This window comes from Telopea speciosissima, chromosome 9 (assembly GCF_018873765.1).
Source record: "Telopea speciosissima isolate NSW1024214 ecotype Mountain lineage chromosome 9, Tspe_v1, whole genome shotgun sequence".
Classification (NCBI taxonomy): Eukaryota; Viridiplantae; Streptophyta; class Magnoliopsida; order Proteales; family Proteaceae; genus Telopea; species Telopea speciosissima.
Genome location: NC_057924.1, coordinates 7,074,974 through 7,099,727, shown reverse-complemented (window position 1 = coordinate 7,099,727; position 24,754 = coordinate 7,074,974). Strand labels below are relative to the sequence as shown.

The following is a 24,754-nucleotide window of genomic DNA, read 5'->3' as shown; positions in this document are numbered from 1 at the left end:
TAAATCCACAAATAGAGTTTTGTAGTATATTGATTTCCTCCAATACCTTAGTCTAGCTATTTCAATTGTCACTATCATAATTCTTGTTTATACACACAAATAGGTTGAGAGATGAAAGCAAAGAAATGGTGTAGGGCATGATGGATACTTGGGGCAATGAGTTTTTAGAAACAGATATCACGCCAATAACATATGGTGCTAATGTGCTATTGTGTATCCATTAGTTGTGATGAATGCATGCCTTTTTAATGATCGTTTAACAACACTTACATGCATTTTATCAAGGTAATGAAAATTTCATTTTGTGTGTTTTTCAAAGGAAAAAATATATATATATCATTTTGTGGTTTAATTTTTCTATTATAAAATAAGTGTTATTAAGATTGTCATTTGAATTACTTTTTCTCTTGATGATTTTATTATTTACTCGCTTGGAGAAAAAAAAAATTTGATTGCCCTTGATGGTTCACTTAATGGATTAAAAGGTAGACCAATGAATGAAGACAATATTAATGGAGGGAAATTGGAGCATAATACCTATTCAAGCATGTTAACATATGTTTGAATCTTCATAGTGCAGGGGCGGAAGGGGGGGGGGGAGGGGGACTCAAAAGTGGAACTTTTAACTTTGGATTCTAAATTGTTGATGTACACCGTACTCAACTCTATCCTTTCCTTCATGTAGTATATTTTATACATAATTTAGTCTATAGCATACGACATTCAATAAAAAATAATTGAAATAAAAATATATAATCACAAAATTGAAAAATTAGTATAAAATTTTGACCATTCTGTGCGATATTTTCGAACAGACTTTTGACACTTCAAATGAAATTTTGAACAAATTGTCGATTGTTTCAAGTGAAATTTTAAGTATTTCAATCGTTTCAACCTAACATTTATAAACATGTCAAGTCATTAATAGTCCCTTTTTTTTTTTTTTTGGTAAATTAATAGTCTCATTTCGAATAATAACAAAACCCTATAAACCATCGAAATTTTTATATTTTGACCAAAATTTCAAACTATGCAAATGAATTGAATCCAGATTCCAGATCAGGTGGTAAGAAATCAGATTGTTCAGTTTTTCAGATGTACATTTCTAAGGTAAAAGCCTAAAAGGTGCTGACTATGCAGTCAAGTTGTCAGTTGATTAGGGCGAGGTCATGTGATCAAATTCAACAGACAAAGGGCCAAATTTACGCATTGCATGGATCATGTCCGTGCAATGAGCCACTTTATATAAGTGTTGCTTGATGTCGAGAATATACGTTTCCAATCATGACTAATATGTACATAGGCTACGTTTGGTTGCAAGAGTAATTAAAGGGAAGGGAAGCAAAAATTTTCAAACTTAAGAAAGATACTTTTGTAGTTATTATCCCATGTGATTGTATAAACTGTATAACTCTTTTACTATATTTAGTAATGATATCTTTTACGTAAGTGTAATATTTATTTTATTTTTTAAATCTAAGGGATTTGGAAGCAAAGTGAAATTTAATAACCAAATATGGAATGAGTTGGAGTACATGATATAATCACGTGGGATAAAAATTAGAAAAGTTTCTTTTTCAAGTTTGAAAATCTCATTACTCTTCCTTTAGTTTCATTTGCAACTAAACGGAGCAATACAGAATGCACTAACCAAAATGCATGTTATTAGGCCTTCTCTAATGGTCGTAACTAGGATTACCAAATTCGTAAATAATCAAGCAAAAATGCATGGTATTGGGCTTTTATTATATTCGTAACTATGATTAGCAAATTCGTAAATAATTAAACAGAAAACTAATTTGGCAAAATATCAGACGAAATCCGAAATAGTCTATCAGATAGTAATGTTTCAGACAAATGAATCCGTTGTTCATCCAAACTCTACACTAACTTTTATAAGCCTTCTTCATCTTGCAAGCTTACTCAATGATGAAAAACTCATGGGCAGATCCTTAGATTTTCCTTATGATTATTTACTACCATCATCATATCATTTTGTAAGGATTAAATAGGCTTAATATAATGAGAATCTAAATTCTAGAATCCTATTATCAATAGTGAGGTGCATTTCAAAATGTGGTGAGTCTACCCTATGGCACCTGACTGAAAGAAAGAGAAGTTTGTTCTTTGCAAATTACAATTTAACAATTTACTAAAACTAAACCAATCCATTTAAACCAGAACCAATAAACCGTTTATTAATCAATTAATTTTTAAAATTTTTTTTTAAAAGCAGTGAAAACATCACTTAAACAGTTCGCTTTTGGTTTTTAAGAAATGAAATCATCTAAAATGCCATTTTTTGAATTGATTGAAACGATACGAACCAACATGCTGTTGAACCAATTATACATACTAAACCGATTAAATAAAAAAAAAACTGGTCGGTCGTATTGTGTTATATACACTCACTATTGTTTTATAATAGATTTACACAGTGTAATTATTTTTAATTGTTTTTATTTCTTAAGACACAATATAAACCCAACATTTGTGGTTCAAGCCTTGTAGCATCAAATTTTTTTTTAAGTTCATTTTCAATTGAGCCCAAAACTATTAACTCGAGCCGGCAACATAAACAAAACAAAACCCGATAGGAACCATATTTAAATCAAAACTGTTTAAAAACCCTTTAACCAGAACCATTTATTAATTAATTTCGATTTAAGAATTGAGATATTATAACCATTTAATAAACGGGTCTACTTTCTACCCTGATATTTTCAACCAAACCGATTAACACCCATACGCACCAATGAGTTTGACAAATGATTTCATACATAAATGGTCATTGTGACAATTTCATGTGGAAAAAGAGAGATAGCTTGGCTTCCTTGGCGGCTCAAATAACCTTTTCACGTGTATTAAATATCCTTGAAGTCCCATTTGTTTAGAGGGGTTTATGGGGTGGGAGAGTTGTGGGATTACTGACCGGTGAATCCCATGTATTTGAAAAAATAAAGAATTGATGTATTACTGTAGCATTCACTAGGAAAATTACAAAATCCCACATATTTCGTGGGACTTTGAAAAGTCATGGGATGGGAAAATTATGGGATTTGCACTGTCTCATCAGCAGACACTGGTACTAATTATATTTCCTCCATTATCTCAACATTTCCACCTCCTTGCAAACAAACAACGTGGGTGGAATTGTTGCAATATCATGTCAGTATTTTACCATAATTTTCCCACCCCTAGCAAACTAGTTCGCTAAACAATCAGGGCCTGAGTGAATGACAGAAAAGGAACATCATAAAAACCATTAGTAAAGATGCCGAGTCCATGATGTTATGGAAAGAAGTACGTGCCTGAAACACTATCAACAAGCTTGAAGCCGCGTTCAACTCCATTATTAAAGAGTTTCCTGTTTCATTACTCAAATTATTCTTTGGGGGCGTTGTTCTCTGTGCCGCAGCCCAGGCACATGGGGGTGGGCACAATGACCACCCTACCCCCCCTGAGTAGCAAGTCCATGTGCCTGAGCACAGCCTGCACTACAACACAGAACATTCTCCCTATTCTTTGTTACCTACTTATTAATTCTTAATTCGTATGTGCATTCGGAACCCCATCTTGCACGCGAAAACAATCAGATTTCGTTTAGTCTTTTTCAGACCTGCAATAATCCTTGGGGAATTTCATGGAAAACATTGCAGTTGATTCTTTCCAGGTTTGTTTGTTTTAATCCTACTAAAAATAATATCCCATTCAATAAGGGCAATTGTGCAATTTAGAGGCAGAAGGATATCATAAAAGTGAAGCAATTAACCCTGACAATAGTTTTTGAGATATCAATAGATCACTCTGATGGCAGACAAATCTAGATGTACTTAACAGATCCAGAAAATAACATAACTAAAAAAAAAAGAAACAGTTTTAGGAGGTATTGACAGCCTAATCATAGCTATCCAATCTTGATGGTGTATTCAATGATCCATCAACCAACTTGAAACAATATAATATGGAGTGTCTATGCTTATGCTAACCACTGCTCTACACATTTCTTCTCCTGCAAAAACCTGAAACAAGAAACAGCATAAAATTTTGCAGAGAACTTTCTACATGATTAGATGCATTCCATAATCTAAATGTTATTTTCTTATAAGGTCCCTAATAAAACTTTCTAATTTGGATGTTGCACGTCAATGCACAATAGATCGCTAGACCACTCCATTTACTGCAATAAGAAAAATGAGGTAGCAGATATTTGGGAGAAAACTTTTGTAAGCTTTTGCTGCAAGAGATTAAGAGATTATGCATGGTACAAAGTCCAACTTTACATATACATGATTCTGGCATGATGCCATGGTAGGCGGGGCTCCACAGCAAATGCGAAAACTAGTAAAGCATACCATGAGCATGGTAAAACTCAGATAATTTACAGATGATATGAAAGCCGGTATTCTAACTCCGCATCTTTTTTCTTTGATTACCCTCTTTATCCTGTAGATAACATAAGACAAACAATTACTTTAAATTAGCTGTAGCTCTAACAAGAAAGATTTCTGAGAAATGAACGTAATATGTAACATGGTAATACACATGTACACTCACACAGTTACTTGGCAAAGGGATATAAGACATCAAGGTTAAAAAAAAAAGGGGAAGGGAGTCGGATAGAGAGAGAGAATGGTCATATCATATGATTATGGGCAATATGGATGGTAAGCATGGTGAAATTAAGTTTTGAAGCACCTTCTCTCTCTAGGTTCGGTTCAACCACCCCAAAAGTTGCACCTATTAGTAAGAGGAAACCTTCCTGCTCGTAAGCCCAAGACTGTATACAAAGCTGGCCAATGCGGGATTGAGGAAGGAGTTTTGAGTATGTGACATTCTCCCCCATCAATCCTTGGCATCCTGGCCAGGGAGACCCACACCCCTACATGGGACCCGCACTGCAGTGACCTGCTCAATCCCGAAGGCCCTCGTTGGGGGACACACACTACAGTGACCCCAACCCACATCCACAATCTCTGGTCTGGCTCTGATACCATGTCTCACGGTCCAGTCGAACCACCCCTAAAGATGCACCTATTAGGGGGAGGAAACCTTCCCACTTAGAAGCCCAAGACCCTCCCCAAAGCTGGCTGATGTGTGATTAGGGGGAGGGAGTTTGAATCCGTGACATGCCACTTTCATGACAAGATTAATTATTTTTTGATTTCTTGGCAATGACAAAAGGGAGATTTCAAACCCCAATGCAAAGACTGCATGCAAGAAAGTAAAGAGAGAGAGAGAGAGTCCTATACCCCTTCATCTAGTACAAAATCTTCAGGGGAAGCTTCCGTAGACTCTGATCTGCACTTTGCATGAATGATTGGTCCCAGCTGAGATCTATCCATGCCTACTGTTGATCCATCAGGAGCATTTAAATAGACGGCCCCTTTATACATCCATTCCTCGGTCTCGTCACTATAAAAGTCATCAAAAGGCTCCCCACACAATGCACACACATTCTGATTCTCATCAGCAGGAACAGCCATTTCTTCATCATCCCTTTTTTCCACAACAGCTTCAGTAGGCAAAAACCCAGGAACTGCATCAGTTCCCAATGCCTCTGCACCACTGAGCCACACACTAGTACTCACAAACCACTTGCGAGAGGGTTTCTGCTTATGGTTTTTAGATATCCGATTCTTGGTCACATGCCAATCCATGTGACTACTGTGTTCCTCTTGGCATTTGAAACGTACACCACATGTTGTACATTGTCTTGGAAGATCAGCATATAAAGCCTTTATTGCAGATTCATGCCGAACCTTGAGAAGATCCGGATTGAAGTCAACTCCAACAGAATCCTGAAATAATGGGTTGCTTGTGTGAGATACAATGTTAAATTGCATATCAAGAATGAAACTTGAAAAATAATTACACGGAACATTATATTAAGCGAGGTACCTCTACCGAAGCCGAGGTTGTCAATGAAATCAAACCCTGGGCCATGAGAGAACTAATGAGACCAGAAAATGCACTTCCAGATGGTGCCTGCATTCTAATAGGGCCCAAATTTTGAGGCATGGGTCCCATTTGTGATGAGGCAGGAGGAGGCCCAGGAGGTAAAGGAGGCAAGGCTCTACCCTGCAAATGGAAGGAGCTATTGTATATACTAGGTATAGTTACAGAGGAGGAAGGAACCCCAGCTATTGGAATGGACAAAATTGAACTCGTAACAGGGCCATGCCCTTGTGGAATGTGTCCCTGATTCATTAAATGAGACGAGACCTGAGGAGCAGCAGAGGGAACAAAATTTTCCCCAGCATCCTGAGGCTGAATTAATTGCTGCTGCCGGAGTGGAGCTTGTCCCTGGTTTCTCTGATTCAATGAAATCAATCCAACCTGCTGATTAGGCAATTGCACCAGCTTGCTTGAACTATGTGCTTTCCTTTCAAAAGCATCCACTTGCTGCCCTAACAACATAGAAGATTTATTTGGAATTTGATTCAGAATTGGCTTGTTAACATCCATTACGTCAAATGGGCTCTTAATTTGCTTCTGTTGTGGAAGAATACGGGGCAGAGTAAGCGGATAAGATCTATGCACATTAACTGGAGGCCAAGGAAGTTGTGCCAGGGGAGGCGAATGAGGCCTTTGTCCCAGATGCTTTTCCAGCGTCGACATTGGCATCATAGGTGACACAAGCTCCACGTTCAAAGAATCTGGGCTCGAAGAACCCATTCTTGACATTACACTAGAGAATCTTTGAAATTGTCCATCTGTATCTGCAAAATTTTCAATCTGAAGAGCCAGTTTCTGACCAGCTGATATAGCCATTCCACCTGCTGGGTATGACATCTGACCAGTTCTTGCTCTTGCGTTTAGGTCCAGGTTTTGTTGGGAGGACTGAGAGAAGTGATGAGGTAAACTCCAAGGCTCCTGAGGATAGTGAGAACTTGCAATCCGAGTGAATTCATTTCGAGTTGCAGGACCACTCAGAGGTTTCTTGCTAGTCATGGATCCATGTCCAAACTGCAAGAAAGATATCCAGACTTTCAGCAGCAGTGGCAGACAAAGAAAAGGAAGAAAGTGCAAATTCGTGAAAATAATAATAATAATAACAACAATAATAGAAATCCAAAAACAAATGTATCCACTACACACATCTTCCAAAAGAAAACGAAATGAATTCTGCCATAATGGAACCTCCAAAGCAATAAGAAACATTTTAGAATGAAAGAACAAATTAAAATGCAAAACAAGAGTAAATAGTTACAAAATCTCAAATTTTGAAATACGAAATTGATAACAGAGCTGGATTATACACAACTTATGCAATCACCTTGCCTTTTTTTTTTTTTTTTGATAGGTAAGAATCACCTTGCAAATTAACAATACTAAATAGAGAACATCTCTGCAAATATCATATTCATTACAGATTCTTAAAGTATCCAACACCAAGATCTGATGAAAGATGCTTAGACTACCAAACAAGTTCAAGAGCCATACACCAAGGACAGAAACTCCATCTTCAGCACAGTCATCCTTTGCTAGGTGACCCCGACTAGGCCAATTGCCCTTTCTGAAATCAGGTTCCAAGCTTGCAGCACCTGATCTTCCTAAACCAGCTCTTCCGTTGAAGCTATCTAGAGGAGGATTACATAGCATTAGATCATTACTCCTACTACGGTCTGCTAATGTTGGGCTCATATCTTCCCAAACATACTCTTCTTCTTCAGTATTCTGCCATCCTTTATCTGTTTTAATGCTTATGCCATTTACATCAAGCCGTCCAACCTTCAGAGGCTTCTCACTCAGTGTGTTTTTCCCTCTGTAATTTCCATAAGCATCAATTAGAGCTCTTGGACTTTGCTGATCAGATCCATTACTTAGGTATGCACTAGAAATTTCTACTTGCTGATAAATGTCATTGGACCGGCGTTTCCACCACTCAGTCCTCTCCCCATCAGCATCACCATCAATCACTCTGACAAGCCTGGAATCAATTCCAGAATGAGATGGAGAAGCCCTTTCAACAACCCTTCCTGGAGAAGTATCAGTTGTGAACCCATCAGCTGGTGGCGATAAAGACCTAGGAGGCCCAATTCTTGAAGGAGAAGCGGGCCTTGTAAGTCTAGTTTTTGAAGGGTATAGTCTGTCTATCCCACCAACAGATGATGTACGAACAGCAGCCCCAGGCGATCCTAATTTCTGGTTTCCCAGGACATCTGAATGATCAATATCATATTCATCATACCCAATGGCAGGTTTCTGTCCATATATCTGTAAACTTGATGAACCCCCTCTTGAATGTTGAATATCCTGCAAGGATAACCAAATAAATCAGTTCTACTGGTAGATTACGATAATCACACAATTAGATGTCAATAGACATGGAAAAATAATATGTTCATTTGCTAAGGTATTCTTAACAGTATAAGAAATCATTTGAAAGAGCAAACCAAAAAAGCAAGACCCAGAAGAAAAGAAAGCATGAATTTTTTTAGCCATGTGTTATGAGAGGCAAACATAGGGTCAACTAATATGTAGGTTCAACTTTTTACAACATATTCATACAGAGAACTGGTGAATGGTAAGAAAAAGGCCTGAAATTGCACACAAAAAATTTTAGAGAAGCTCCAGACCACCCTGTTGGGCTTGTTGAGGAACTTCACTCCAGCCTTTCTCCTTCAAAGGCTGTCATATGTATTGCATTCTGTTTCATGCATCTGCAAGCACAGACCAGTGCAACTCAGAGCACTTAAAATGTGAACCGCACACCGCTTCCCAAATAGCCTACTCAGATATTGCAATGCAGCACTTCAGCTCACTTAACCATTGAAGAACTGCTGCTCAATTATCCAGAGAAACTTCTACTCAATAAATTAAATGAAAGGGACAGCTTAGGTCCCTAAATGGTAGCTCTTGATAAACAATAAATTGTAACCAATAATAACTCTGCACTTATGATACTCAAGTCTGAAACCAGAAATTAAATCTGTCGGTGCATCAATTTAAAGCATGGACAACATCACAATAAAATTATACAGTTTAAAACATCCAACATAATACACCACGTCTTTTAAAGATGTGTGGCCAAGGATAATCAACATTTTGAAACTTAAGAAGGTGAAAAATCTCAAAATTTTTAAAATCATATCAGAGCTTAAAAACAATTGATAGAATCAAGCATGTAACTGTGGACAACCATCAAACCACCTGAAGTTAACCTCATCCGATGGTCTTACTCTGCTTTCAGCTGAGATGATCTGAAAGAAAATATAATACAACATAATAACATATATAAAATCTAATGCATTCTGCAGGCCGTTATGCAAACCGTATTTAACAATATCATTGATAAACGTGCATACATAATGTTATATTCTTATGATAACAAAAGAAACCAAATTTAGAAAAGAAAAAAAAATGATTAACAAACTTAGGGGCATTGTGGCAACTTTTTTTTTTCTCATTTTTGAAAAGGCAAGTATAATGAAACCATAGTTATCAAGGCGGGAAGGCGACCATGGTGTTGGAGAGGGTCTAAAATCAAGGCGGCAAGGCATCCGCCTAGGCGCCCAAGGTGACCAAGGAGCCTAGACGCCTAGGCGTTGCCTTGATAACTATGAATGAAACTAAAATTCAATGACAAACAATTAAGGTCATACAATTTTCCTCCTCATCCCTTGTTTTTTAATATAGAACTAATTCACTAATAGAGGTCAGCGGAAAATGATAGAGGGCAGAAATTGAGGGGGAATTTTATATATATATATATATATATATAGAGAGAGAGAGAGAGAGAGAGTCTGGGTACAGTTGGAAAGGAAAGAAACTCCTCCATACACAAGTCCTGTAACAGGTTTAGCTTGCACATTGTCCCCATTATTAACCAATTTAAGCATCCAAGAGAAGGCTATCAAGACGAGCAAGAAAGACTGAATTTGATTTATCATGTGGTTAAACCTCCAATGTCCTTGCTTCAACCAAATGCCCATAAATGTACCACAATAGTCTCCCTCCTACCAGACGATCACCATGTCACAATGACATCAGTTTGACACATCAAACAACTTACTTCTATAGGGCGATGGCACTCCACACTGATAAACTGTACGGAGTTTTGTACTGATGTGTTGCAAATAAACACATTCCAAATGAAGGCACAACCTTAATTTTAGACCAATTTTGAAAGGGGGATAAACTCAAAAGGTGTTGTAAATTGTAATATGGGTATAAGGGTAGAAATGTCCTTAGGGTTTATTTGGTGTTGCCCTAAGGGCTCTATTGTCTTTGTACTCATATCACATTTATTATAAATAAAAGTGGGCTGGTGTCTCATAGACAAGTCACAATTCCCCAAATCATCAAAAAGGCATATCAAATACAAAATTTTGCATAGCCAATAAAAACACACAATCTTAATAGAATGAAAAGTAGTAAAATTGAGTTTTGCATTGTTTCCCTTGAATAAAAAGAGATGAACCTACCTTTGAATTAATCCTCTTATCTACAGCGAAATACAAAAATGGGAAATAATAGCTCAACACACACACATAATCTTGAAATCAAGAAGCAAGGGATGGAAAAAGAAAATGATTTTTTCCTATTATGTTTGGTTGGCCAGGCATAGGAATAAATTGGTGAGGTAAAGTAAATGCGCATGCACATCAACTCTCAAAAGTATAAGGGCCCATGGCGCTCCCATATCATACCTCAAAATCTGGCGAGTTTTGTAATATAGAGTTGAGTGTGGAATATGTAGGAGTGAGGGTATTATGGTAAATAAGGTACTGGAACTAAGGTTAAGAGATATGATTAGGTTACTAATTTCAGAATTGATATATCCTGAAATCAGCTACTTATTCTGAGCATGAAATCAGCATCGGTTATGGTTGAAGGTCTGAAACCGTGCTTTAATGGGGGTAGGGACAGAATGGGAAATATGAGAGTATATTAAAATCAGACCACAGGAATTAGGTCAAATTTGAATCACTTCCCAAATTAGGGTTAATGGAGGTATGGTGAAAATCTAAGTTCAATCGGATGGTTGGTTTGGTAGATCTCGAAAATCACCTTGCATATGTCTTCTAGAAGAGGAGATCCAAGTTGGAGGTTTGGAAGGTTTGTACTTACTTCTTAATGGCAGCAAGCTGAAATAGAACCTTCAAACTTGAAGAACAGTAGTAGAGAATGCAATAAAGTAACCAAACAATCCACCCGGGCTTCCCACCGTAAGGTGTCAATTGGATCAAACACCGATTCTTCCAAACGATCCACCCGGGTTTCCCACCGCAAGGTGTCAATCGAATCAAACACCGATTCTTTCAAACGATCCACCCGGGTTTCCCACCGCAAGGTGTCAATCGGATCAAACACCGATTCCTCAGCCTTGATCAAACACAATACAAAAATCTTCAATGGAGAAGAAGAGAAGCAAAAAGCTTTTCATTAATCAAAGTCCGTGCCCAATGCTTGCCCCCCCCCCTTACAACCGTATATGAAAGACTAAAAAATAGACCCCTACACTAAAAAGGAAAGGCCTAACCCAATCTTTAAACCTATTAGGTAACCTAAACTGACTAGGAAACTGAAATACTGAAGGAATAGACTCAAAACATGGCCGGATGTACAAAGTCCTAATCTAGCCCTACTTACATTGCTTAAAAGCAAATAAAATAAAACTACTAAATCACTTAAATTGAACCACTGGTTGGACCAGCTTCGACCCGGTTCAATTTAAAAACAAAAGACTTCAAAAATAAAACGACGTATGGAAGAAAAAAACACTAATTAATCCCGTATGCAACCTTATTACCCATAATTTAGGCCCATAAAAGTGGCCTATTACATTGAAAACCCATGGGATCAAAGGCCCAACATGTATATAACCTAACCCACCCATAATTTAGCCCCATAAAAATGGCCTATTACATTGAAAACCCATGGGATCAAAGGCCCAACATGTATATAACCCAACCCTAGACTTATTCCTAAGCAAAGAAGCCCAATTTGGGGATAAATCAGCATCACCTGGCAGATTGATTCCACTTCCCTTCTCCTCCATCAATTTGAAACCCTCCCCTTGGCAGCAACTCTGTTGCTTCCCCATTCTTCTTCTTCTTCTTCTTTGTCCTTTCTTTCTCTCTCTTCCTGCAATAACCTGTTTCTCTTTGTGTTTCGATCTGTTTTCTCCGTAGTTCAAAATCTCGCCGAAATTTTGACCAGGCCGAGACGAGATGCTATGTCGAAATGAAAAAATGCAATATTTCGGTAATCTCGTTTCGGAAATTTCAGTCTAAAAAATGCACCGTTTCGTCGAAAAATCGGTTATTTCGGTCATCTTGTTTCGGTATTTCGGTCATTTCGGCATTTTACAACCCGAAATGGCCAAGCAAAACTCAAAAAAGAAAATACACTATTTCGGCGAAATTTCGGTATCTCGGAAATTTCAGTCTCGAAATGGCCTTCCAAGACAAGATTTAATACTATGGTATTCCCTGCCACGTGCATTGAAGAAGACTCTCTGCTATCAGGTTCTCTGGAACAGGTCAGTCTATTAACTTTTATATTCTGTTAACAGGAAAAGTGCTAAACAGCATCAAATCTGTTTTCTGAACTTATAGTTCATTATTCTGTTTCTGTTCCGTCATTGCTGACTTGACAATATAACTGTTAGTTTTACATTCATCTCCTCTGCCGATCCCATATTATATTCTCTATTCTGGAGTAACATATCCAATTATACATCTGTCTTTCGGATTTGTACTATCATATTCTTATTTAGATTGTTGGTATTGCATGCCTGATTTCAGAAACTGTTTTCTAATTTGTCCTGTTAAGTTCCTTTGTATCATCGCGTGTCTTGATCTATCTCTCCTAAGCCTGAAAACTAATCATATAGCCCCAAGTTCCTTAGTCATACACTGTAAAACCATGGCCTGCCAACAGCCTAGTTAACCCTAGATTCTGATTTGGGAAATTAGGGTTCAAGGGCTGAATTAGATTGTGTCTTTATAACAGAGAAGGAAGCCACAGTAATTGGTGCATCCTCTTTACAAAACTAAAGCATAAAGACATACATACATACATACATACATACATACGTGCATGTAGATTATTGTGCAAGTATATATACACATAAAATTAATTTCATACTTCTATGCTTGATTTTTATGTTTATAAATATGCAAAAGATTCAGTACAGAGTAGGGTGTGGGCAAATGGAGGGAGGAAAAGATCATTCAGTCTTTATTTTACCATGGCTGAATGTTCTAATTGACGTCTCGCCTCCAAATATTTTGGATTCACATGTATTCCATGAGTTGGTCGAGGAGATGGAGATTCAGATGATTTTAAAACTGTCAAGCCAGATGACGGATGGTTCACAGGAGAAGACAATTTTAGTTCTGCCTCAATTTTGCGAAGAACTGAAGGTGGGAATACCGCTGACCAGGTGCCAAAGAGGTGCCGCATGGCTGGATACAGGTTAGGGTGAACTTGCCTATATGCTTCACAAAATACCTTGCAAAAGCAAAACGGATGGACTATCAGATTTATGTGAGTCGGAAAACCCACCCATGCACGCACACGCACACACACACAGCCACACACAAAAACACAGTGCAGTTGAAGAAAGTAATTCAAGCATTGTGAATCATATACCACTCACCTCAGGGAGACGGGAAGCAAAATACCTAACATATTCACGACCAATGTTCTTCACAATACTATCAAGAAGATATAAAGAAGGCAATTTTTGCTCAACAGGCACCTGCCCCAGGAAACAAAAAAGGTACTAGCAGTGAGTATGTATGCAAGCAAGAGTACAAGAGAAGAAAAAATTCTAAAGTCTTCCAGTTCTAAAGTAGTTAAGTAGTGGCAGAGAGTAGAGAATTAGCTAGGTGGATTATGTCAGTTAAGCATGGTTCCATGGTGCATCTTGTATGTCATGTTAGCTCATGGCACAGTTTTTATTGATGAAACTGGAGACCACATAAATATGAAGCCAGGACCATTGAGTAACCAAAATAAAGGGCCATTACCCAGTGCTGGTCCCACCTATGCCGGGGGGGGGTCCAGGGAGGGACGAGTTTTTGGAGACGGTCCTAACCTTCGGCATTTTTTTGCGCAAAGTGGTCTTTTAGAGTCGAGATTTATTTAAATAATGCCTTTCAAGGTAAGCAAAACCAAGAATATGCAAAACAAACAGAATAGTAAAAAATTATAGCCAAAGATAAATAACATAATCATTATCAATACTTGGTTAAATCATCCATGAGAGAGAGAATGAAGAGAATAGTGCCCATAGAATGAAAGCATAAAAGAACTTATGTGTAAATGTTGCATCCAGGGAAAGATACAAATTAGGTGGCTCCACTTTCAGGAAGAGGATATTGAGCAGTTAAGAAACAAGACAACACATTCACAGGAATGATGCATTTGACAAAAGATTGTCAAAATGGAAAAAAGGGGATACTTGGAAAAAATGGAAGGACTAAATTAGGCAGCATAGGGGCATCCAAAATATGACCAACTGGGAAAATTTGCTAAATCAGGCAGCATAGGGATACCCAAAATATGACCAACACTGGAAAGTTTGACTTGGATGATGTGGTCATGCACAACTATGACCAATGACTGCAGCAGTAATAATTGATTAGAGCAAGTTGAAGGAAATAAACAACAATGTATCTACGATGGAAGTGCACACAAATTCAGAGCAAGGTTGATCGCCAATCAGATTCTAGTTTTGATAGCCATCTAAGTTTTCTTCCTTGTTGCAGCAGCTTTGCTGCTATACCTTAGTTGCTGAATATATGAAGATGAACTAAGGTCTCCTGGTTTTTTGCTACCTATATCTGGCTTTACATCGCAGGATCTATGCAAGAATCAAGCTTTTTCAATATTATCATGGCAGTATCCTGTTGTTGGACAGATTTGATTTCTGATCCTAATCTGCAAGTGCATTAAGCCACAAATTCTATTCCATATTCTGGGGTTTTATTAGTGCTCATACAAAGGACCTTCGACTGAAACTTCAAGCTAATCCAAGCATCTGATGGGCTTCTATTGATCATCTCCATCAGCCTGGCCTTACTCTGTTTTAACATCTTTCTGGGAAGGTTTGGATCTTCAACCATTATTAATCTACTCTTCAAATCAGGACGTCCTTTTGGGGATTTAAAGGTCAGCCCCAAGGTGATCTTCGACCAGAGTTTGGACCACATCAGGACCTCTGATCTCTGGGTTTCTGAAATCACTTGCAATTCTTATTTTTTCTCTGTTACCTTAATGTCTTACCTACTGCTTCTGATTGTTTTCAGACTTTAATCAGTTACTGCTACATCTGATTGTTTATCAGATTTTGTTCATTCTCTTACTGCATCTGATTTGTTAGATCAGATTTTTATTATCTGGTTATTGTTTCATCCAAGCCATGGGTGACTCAAAACCCCCAGCCGACACCAGTAGTGTTCAAATTACTTCTATCAAGCTTATTGGTGCATCCAATTGTCTCCTTTGGAGACAGGCAGTTTGGGTTTTTTTTTTTTTTTGGATGAATAAATAATTCAAATACCAAAGGGGGAAAAAGAGGAGGGGGGGGAAGGATACAAGCAAAAGCCGACACTAAGCCCTACCAAAAAGCAGGGACAAGACAATGGGCCAAAGCCCAACCCAAAAAGCGCTCAAAAAGAGAAACATGCCAGGCAATCCAAAGAACCAAGCCCAGCTCGAATAAGGCCAACTAACCCGGGTCAATAGGCTCACCGCTTAGAGCATTTTTTCTAATATCTAAATGGAAAGGCGAATTCAACTACGGAGTGGCCAGGGAGTAGGAAAGGTAGGTACGCTTCTTAGGGAAAGGAGGGGAACTGGGGTTACGGCGACAAAAAACATGAAGAGAAGGGGAGGCGGCAAGGAGGAGAATCCGGGACGAGTTAAGGGTTGACAGAGAAGAAGGGACAGGCCCATTTAAACCAGATGGGCCAGACAAAGAGGGACAAGGGGTGGGCTGGGCCAGAGAGGAAGAGGATAGAGGAGGGGGAACTGGGCCATAAGAACTAGATGGGCCAGCCAAGGAGGGACCGTAGTTGGGCTGGGCTACAGAGGGAATCGATAAGGGGGGGGGACCACAACAATGGAAGGGGGAGTCGAGGAGAGAGAAGGCGAAGTGGAAAGGAATCCTTTAGATGATGCTTTTAGAAAGTGAGTGATACCGAGGTGAAAGGGGAGCAGCAGTCTCGACTTAGGGGAAGATTGCAGAGGAACAGCAGGCTCGAAGAGGTCATCAGGCTTAGCAGGCTTGATAGGAGCAGCGACAGAGGGGATTGGCTAAGGAAGAAGACAAGGGTTCAGCACATCGGAGTGGGGAAAGTTATATCATCATATAGGGACTCGACCTGGAGAAGAGAGAAACGGTTTGGATTTGCAATAGCAGGGGGGACCAGTTGCTCAGAGGGAAAAGGACGCCTGGGAGAGATCGACACCAGGAGATCCTTCCGGCAAGATTTTCTGTGGCGGCTTCATCTCCGGCCATAGCTAGGGCTGCACTGCTCAAAAGTTGTTGGGAGAGAGGCAATGTCTTCGACTGAGGGGTTTCTTTGCTCCAAGGTAGGGTTAGGACCTTCAGTAGAAGAAGGTAGAGCAAAAGAAGCTTCATCAGTGGCTTCGTTCCCAGCATCAGGGCATTTTCCTGTCAAATGATCATAGACTTTGCAAGTTAAGCACTGTGGGGGAGTCCAATCATAGTGAACAGCCTGGTTGAAGGAGAAGTCTACGTCATTAACTACGAGGATGGATGCTGGCAAGGGTGAATCCGCTGGAACTTCCACACAGATTCTGGCAAAGGCGAGGCAATCCTGGAGTTTTTTTCTGCCATTTGAATAGAGAGGATTTCCAAGGACCGAGCCAACCACGCTAAGACCTTCCTTACATCAGAATTGCAAGGGGAGCCCAGGGTGAGCCAGAGCTGAAGAGAACTGAGATCGAAACAATGCAGCTGAAGATATCGGTTCCATTGCCAGAGAAAGAGTGGTTTTCTTCCAACGTTCCAAGGACCTCCAGCCATAACTCTACCTTTGTCTTCGTCTTCAGCAAACTTGAAGATAAAGAAACCATTGTCGAGCAGGTTTGTTTCAAATTGGCCCTTTGTTGTCCATTGCTTCGAAAGAGAAGCTTTTACAAGGGGGAAGGAGGGTCGGGTTCCCATAAAGTGCCCCACTAAGCAGTTATCACATTTCTTAGCCTCATGGAGGAGGAGATCAGTTTGGGTGAGATTTTAAAAATTACAAAATTAGGGTTTCGGGTTTTGGGATTTGGGAAAGATGAGAATGATGAGTTTTAAGGTTTAGAAGTGGAGTTAGGGCTAGGGCTTTGGATCGAGTGGTAGGGGCAATGAGGGGATGGTTCGGTTGTAATATGGAAGGATTTTGATGGTTGAATTGGTCTAGATAGGTTTTAGGGTTTTGGGTTTTAATGGGGATTGAGGGGGATTAGGGTTTAAGTGTTAGGATGAATCTAAAACTAAGGTCGAGTGGAGGGAATGATCAAATTGAGTTGTGGTGTGAATTTGGAGAGATTCTAATGGTGGAATTGTACTGGACAAGTTTGTGAATGTCCTAGGGTTAGATGGATCGATGGGAATAGGTAGGGTTTAGGTTGGAGGATTAGAAGAAGAAGGTTGATTGCTGAAAAAACGTAAAATACTTACTTGTAATAGCAGGTCTTCAATGGCAGTAGCTTTGATGAAGAATTTACGTTCTCACGATCTACAAGATGCAAGGAGATGAGTGGAAGATCCTCCCGGTCTACAAGACGCAAGGAGTCAACTGGAGATCCACTAGTCCCTTCACCTTGGTATTACTCACAAGGCACACTCACAAGGAGCAAGGTAGCAGCAGCAGCAATGGCAGTAAGCATAAAACAAAGTTATTTTTGCAATCTGAATTGTGGGGGAGCCTCCCACGATTTGTTTATTAATACTATGGCCATAGGCCCAAATCCTATTACAAATATGAATCACCCTCTCTAAATAAATCGTGGAGGGGTGGGACAACATAAATTAAAAGCTAAAATTTAAAAGATTCCCTAACTACCAATAGGATTAAATCACTTAAATTGAACCATGGTCTTACAATTAACTGAAAAATAAACTAAGCATGGAATGCAGAAATAAACTAAGACTAAAATAAACTATGGAATTAAACTAAGGCTCCAACACTCGGCCCTAATCTTAGGGCTGCTGCTTCTTCTGGCGGATGCTTGGATCTGCATCATGTTCCCTTGCATTCCCCGACTTCCCAACGACATTGTGTTCGGCAGTTTGGGTTTATATCAATGCAAAGCGGAAAATGGATTTTCTTACTAAACCACCACCTGCTATGACTGCTCCCAAGTATCCTGCATGGATAGTTGACAATGCCATCGTACTTTGTTGGCTGTGGAATAATATGGAACCTTTTGTGGCTGCCAATGTTATATTACATACCAGAGCAAAAGGTGTTCGGGACGAACTCAAAGAGAGTTTCTCACAAAACAAAAACATGTCCAAGGTATTTGACTTATATGAGAAGTTTTTTTCCTTTAGGCAGAATGGCAAATACATTAGTGATTACTAAAGTTTTTTAAAGGGCATGTGGGAGGAACTCAAAGTGTATCAACCTTTATCTACTAATATTGAAATCTCGAAGCCTCAACATGTTGAATTCTTAGTGGCTAAATTTTTGTCCGGTTTGGACTCTGACCTTCAACCTTTCAAAAGCCAGATACTTGCAGACAAGAAGATTCCATTCATGAAAGCAAGGTACTAAAACTCAGGTTTCGGTGCCATCTCGGTCCCAAAAAACCGAGTTGAGTCTTTTTTCAGCGAGATCTCGGCGAGTTGGTGCATTTTTTTTTCCGACTCGAAGCCTCATCTCGGTGGGTTTTAGACCTATTTTGGGTCTGAAACTTGGTATTCAGCCTATTTTAGGCCATTTAGAGCATTATCAGATTTTGCAAAAACAAAGTCCAAATAGGACTTTTACATCAGACCTTAAGTTGTTAGGCGACGACGTACTAAAATACCCTACTCTACACATAAATGACATAATTTAGTAATAGAAAATTAGCAAAACATTCAATTAATAGTAAAACAACATAATAAGCATTAGAAATGTTAAAGTGATACATCAAATTGTTTAACAATGTTACAACTATCATCACATAAACTGAGATTGAATCATGTATTCAGTCCCCACTCATGCCACATAGTCTTCCCATGACATAATGTTGCTGCACTGTTGTATATAGTGCTCCACAACATTCATATAAGAGTTGTCATCAACATATGCCAAGTCCCCTATCCTAGGGTATGGCTGTTGCCATGAGGCGTGAGACGGTTGCCATGAAGCGTGAGATCTACTGCTACCGTCATATTAAGGCATGTATGGGACTGGGCATATATGCCTAAAACCAGACCCAGTGCTTTGATTGTCAAACTCATGTGTTGACTGGCCAAACTGACCATAGGCACTATATTCAGAACTGGTGCTTTCCTGGCCATAATCATAGTCATGATGAGGCTAAGATGAATGCCGCGACTGATGCTCACTACTAGTATCTATACTCATGCTTCTAGATGCGAATGTACTCCAATTGGGAAGAAGAGAGGATTTTGGGGGTTTTGGACAGAACTCGCCGAGATATGGCGAGTTCTGTCGAGTTAGGTGGGCTTTTTAACTGTTAGGTGGGTAAAAAAGTGGACCGAAACCGAGATCCGAGATCTCGACGAGATATTGGACTTTTTAATATCGCCTATGGTCTCGTCTTGGCTTTTCGAAATACCGAGATCTCGTGAGTTCTCAAACTAGGCATGAAAGAGGGCGGCGGGGCTTGGTGCAACGGTAAAGGTTGCTCCATTGTAACCAAGTGGTCACGGGTTCGAGTCTAGAAACAGCCTCTCTGCGAAAGCAAGGGTAAGGTTGCGTACATAATGACCCTCCCCAGACCCCGCAATGGTGGGAGCCTCTTGCACTGGGTATGCCCTTTTTAATGAGGCTATCTATCGGATTCAGTACATTGTATCTCCTTCCTTCACCAAATCTAACTCTACTTCCACCAAGGATAATTCCCCTCTTGTTTCAAATAGTGGTGGTTGTGGCCATCGTACTGGCTTTCCTGGTAGAGGTTGTGATTCTTGGGGAGGAAGAGGCAAGGCATATCTACACCAGCATATCTTATAATTTTTTATAATGATTCTTCTGGAATTGAAGATGTCAAGGCATATCTACACCAGCATTTTCATATGAAGGACTTGGGGCTGCTCATGTACTTTTTGAGAAAAAGTTGTTCGTTGCAACAAGCGTGTTAGTTTATCTCAGAATAAATATGTTCTTGATCTTCTATCTGAGACTAGCATGTTAGGCTTAAGCTTACTAACAATCCTATGAATCCTAATCTGACACTTGGGACGTATGATGGCACTGATTTCATGGATAAACAGCAGTACAGAAGATTGGTTAGAAAGCTTATCTATTTAATTGTTACTCATCCTATTATTTCCTTTGTCGTTGGAGTTATTAGTCAATCTATGAAGAATCCTAAACGGGCTGGGATGCTACATGTTGCATTCTAAGATATCTTAAAGGGGCTCTCGAGAAAGGTTTTCTCTATCAACGTCACGGTCGCTCATATTGTGGGTGATTCTGATGCTAATTGGGCTGGTGTTGCAGATGATAGTCAATCAACTACTGGATATTGCACCTTTGTTGGTGGTAACCTTGAGACTTGGAAGAGTAAGAAATAGAAGACTATTGCTCGGTCTAGTGCAAAGGTTGATAATAGAGCTATAGCACATACTGTAGGAAAACTGATTTGGTTGAAATCTCTCATTCAAGAATTTGGGTTCTCAGTTGCAAAACCTATGAAGATATATTGTGATAATCAAGTTGCTATCTATATTGCCAGTAATCCAGTTTATCACTAGAGGACCAAACACACTGAGGTTAATTGTCATTTTGTGAGGAATGCAATAATGCAAGGACTTATTTCGACTCCTTTTGTCAACTCTGATGATTTGTTAACTTAGGCTTAGCTCTCTCTCTATACACTTCTTCTTCTCTGGTTGCTGGTTACTAAGTGATGTAGTCCTAGGTAGGAGAAATCCCACTAGGAGCCAGGGGAATAGGGTTACCTAACAAGGCTGGCCGATTGGGACAGATTAGGCTAATTACGGCAGAAATTAGGGTTAGGGTTAAATTATGGTAATGGGGTTTATAGGGTTTTAATATGCAGGTTTAGGAGGCCTTAATGACATAAGAATATTAGGGTTTGGAAGGATTCTAAAATTCTGCAGTTGGGCAGAATCGAGTTGCAGGTTTTTAGGTTTAATGGAGTGAGGGAATGGAGGGGTTATTATGGAGACAAAGGGCTAGGGTTAAGGTCGAGTGTAGGGAGTGGTGTGGGGAATGTAGACTGGAAGTAGGGTTTGAAAGTGAAGGCTAAATCTGGAGTTATGGGAGAATCCTAGTGGAGGTAGGAGTGCAGGTTTAATGGAGAATTAGGGTTGATGGATGGAGGGGGTTGTGGATTAGGTTAGAGGATGAAGAGGGGAAGGATATATGCAGGAAATTAAAGTTGCTTACTAGTTTGATCTCCTTCAAAGGCAGCAGCAGCTTGAAGAAGCTTGATTGAATAAGAAGAAGGACCTCCCGATCTACAAGATGCAAGGAGTCAATCGGAGTCCACCAATCCCTTCACCTTGATATTATCCAGAAGATGGCCTTGATATTACTCACAAGGTTCACTCAACAGAGCAGAGCAGCAGCTATGGCAGCAAACAAAAGCTTTTTCATTAATCAAATTCGTCTTCAATATTGGCCTCCTTTACAAACTTATACAGAAGACTCAAAAATAGACTTAGACACTAAAAAGAAAAGGCCTAATCCTATCCCTAACCTATTAGCTAGCTTAAACTGACTAGGAAACTGAAATAGACTCAAAATAGAGTCCTAATGACTTAAAACAACTTAAACTACTTGAAATAAAAGAAGATTCCCAACTAGCCAATAGGATATAAGAACTTATTAGCCAATAAGAGCACTTCACTTAAATTATACCAATTGAACCAATTGGATGCAACCAATTTAAACCGGTTCAATTAAAAAAACATAAAAATAAACTAAGTATTGGGCTAATCCCGTGTGCAACCTATGTACCCCTAGTTTAGGCTCATTAAAGTGGTCTAATACATAGAAAACCCTTAGGAACAAAGGCCCAACATGTATATAACCCAACCCTAGGCCTATTTCTAAAGAAATAAGCCAATTTCTATGAGGAACCTGCATCACTAAGCCTTGGTAAGTCAAATTGAATACTAAATCACTATCACTACAAATGCAAATGGGATCTAATCAAAGTTATATTGTCATCAAGTTGAGGTCTTCCAGCAGAGAACACATAAACAAATCAAAGACTACCAAAGGACACCCAAGTTTAGGCGCAACAGTAGGGCAGTGTCAAAACTGCATGAAACTTAGAGCTGTTTGGCAGACTTTCAGGAAGTGATTTTACATGGCTTCCTTCAACTCACCATATCACTGGTAAAGCCAAAACAAGAATGTAAATTTACATGATCACACAGTATAAAAGAGGAACTTGAAGCCAAAAATTGTGGATTCGCAGAGTTGAAGGTCAATAGAATCTTTTGCACCATATTCTCCATTTGGAGTTGCTACCTAAAAAACACTTTAAGACATAAACTACACTTTGTGTTGCCTATAGAATCAAGCTATCTGATTAGCTCCATCGATACAAGGATGCTCAAGTAAGGAACCACACATAATGCAATATTGAAAAACTTCAGCAAAATTTCAAGTGTATACTGTTAAATTTGTGAATCATAGCCAACGTTGTATTCCAGTCCATTCAAACATCTGAACAGGCATAAAAATGGCACATACATTTGTAAACTTAGGAACAATTCCGAATTTGGAAGAAAATACAACACAAAATGTTAAGTACCATACTAAACAGAAAAAACATTATGACATAATAACTGATAAAAACAAATTTAGCTAAGGCATACAATCATTCTTGGTCACAAGTTAAAACACTTCACTATTTTGCCAACATCCACAAAGGGCCACTCTGAAAGCACCCATGCAGGCCTATGACAAGACATCCTTTTCGACCCTTTGAAGGCTTATACTCTAGTCCTGGTTGCCCTTTCCTAGGAACATGATGTTGGCTAAGTACCTAACCAAGACAGCAGAACACTGGGACCAAGTGGGAACACAAGTTCATCCATTACAATAGCAGGGGATCATAACATGTAAACTAAATATAACATTGAAAAGGGAAACTAATAACTACAATAATAATTCAGAAAGCCCAAAGTTTATCAAAACTACGGAGTTCTTAGGAGTTCTTAACCATTTTAAAAGTTATGACATCGTCAAATTCCCCTTAACAGAATCACTGTGACAGAAAAAGAACTCAAAATTAAATCCCAATAAGCCATCAGATAACTGAAAATCCAAGTCCAAAATTACAAGAGAAGAAAATGGACGTCGAGAGTTCAACATAGGATATACCCCACATGGAATACTAAAATAAACAGGAATAATAAGAAATGAGGTTACCTCATTTCTGAGGAAAGGTAAAGGAGACCCGATCAATCCCAAAGGAAGAGAATAATTAAGGCGTTCCGTGGTCGCTTTCTCTTTATTTATTTATTTATTTTTTTTTTCTGAGGAAAAAAGAGTAGAACAAAGAAACCAACGAAGATTCCTACTCGTAAATAGAAGATTATAAAACCCCTGGTGACGGACGGGCAAGTATATACTTAAACCTCAACTGAGATTAGAACATGAAGAGTTCAATGCAGTGCAAACAGCATTCCATGTAAGAATGCAAACACTAACGAAGTCCGAATATCCCAATGCTTCCATATTGCAACATACCTCAAGAATCCGGTTGCAAATTGCATCCGCAATTCCCTCGCCGTACTCCCTCTGTTCTCCGGCGATTATCGTTAGCTCGGTTATGATAGGCTTTGAATTGAAAGTAAGCTCCGATAAAACGACTTCGTACAGTCGAACAATGTCTTCAGTACTCGTCTCCGGAACATCGTCTTCGTCAGAGATCCTCAACTCCTCTTCCCTCTCCTTCAAAAGAGCCCTAAACCGATCAAGAACTGGGGGAGGAGGCTTCTGAAGGAGGTCATTGGTCATGACCTTGCTATTATTGATATTGCTGCTGGTGCCCGGACCACGTTCTTGTAGAAACCCTAAATTTCTAGGGTTCTCTCTGGAGGAGACGAACCTCTCTTCTTCCATAGCTAGATTGTTCCAAAGTTCTATGGCTTCTCTTTTTCATGGAACAGCAACAGTGGACTTTGTTTTGCTCCAGTAGTCGCCATTTAAGAAGCAAAGTTAAGCACTACTAGAGAGAAAGCGAGACAGAAAGAGAAAGGTAGAGAGAACAGGAAGAGAACTGTTACGGATTCTGCACCTGCTCTGCTTTGCCTAAAATTGGGGTTTCTTTGTGATGCGTTCTTCATAATTTAAACCGGGCCGGGAAGTAAAACGCGAAGAAACTCTTTCGGTTTGCATCGATTTGTACCGGTTTAACCGAACAAACCAAGGTATTTATTAAAAATAAAAAACTGAAAATATTAAAAGGGCCCGTTTGGATGAGATTTCCGTTGTTTTTTTTTAAACTGAAAATCCTGCCGCCCAATAAGCAAAGTTTTTAAAAAAAAACTCGAAACCGATGGGAGTACACGAAGCGTACATGTCATGGTCGGTAAGCCGGGGACCGGTCTCAGGAT

The 24,754-nt window shown here is 39.2% G+C and overlaps 1 protein-coding gene across 4 annotated transcripts; it reads right to left on the bottom strand.

Annotated features, from left to right (window-relative positions):
• Positions 1 to 4,212: 4,212 nt before the first annotated feature.
• On the bottom strand, positions 4,213 to 24,458 carry LOC122640347 (polyadenylation and cleavage factor homolog 4-like). Of its 4 annotated transcripts, XM_043833509.1 has the most exons (8): positions 23,886 to 24,458; positions 13,613 to 13,714; positions 13,201 to 13,464; positions 7,447 to 8,259; positions 6,226 to 6,969; positions 5,902 to 6,081; positions 5,253 to 5,801; positions 4,213 to 4,446 (listed from the first exon to the last, which is right to left on the bottom strand). In XM_043833509.1, the coding sequence occupies exons 1-8, from the start codon at positions 24,258 to 24,260 to the stop codon at positions 4,408 to 4,410; spliced, it is 3,066 nt and encodes a 1,021-aa protein (XP_043689444.1). In that variant the 5' UTR covers positions 24,261 to 24,458; the 3' UTR covers positions 4,213 to 4,407. The 4 variants fall into 4 exon arrangements, with proteins under 4 accessions (XP_043689444.1, XP_043689442.1, XP_043689443.1 ...); XM_043833507.1 differs by having other exon boundaries at positions 5,902 to 6,969; XM_043833508.1 differs by having other exon boundaries at positions 5,902 to 6,969; positions 7,450 to 8,259.
• Between the last annotated feature and the right edge of the window lie 296 nt (positions 24,459 to 24,754).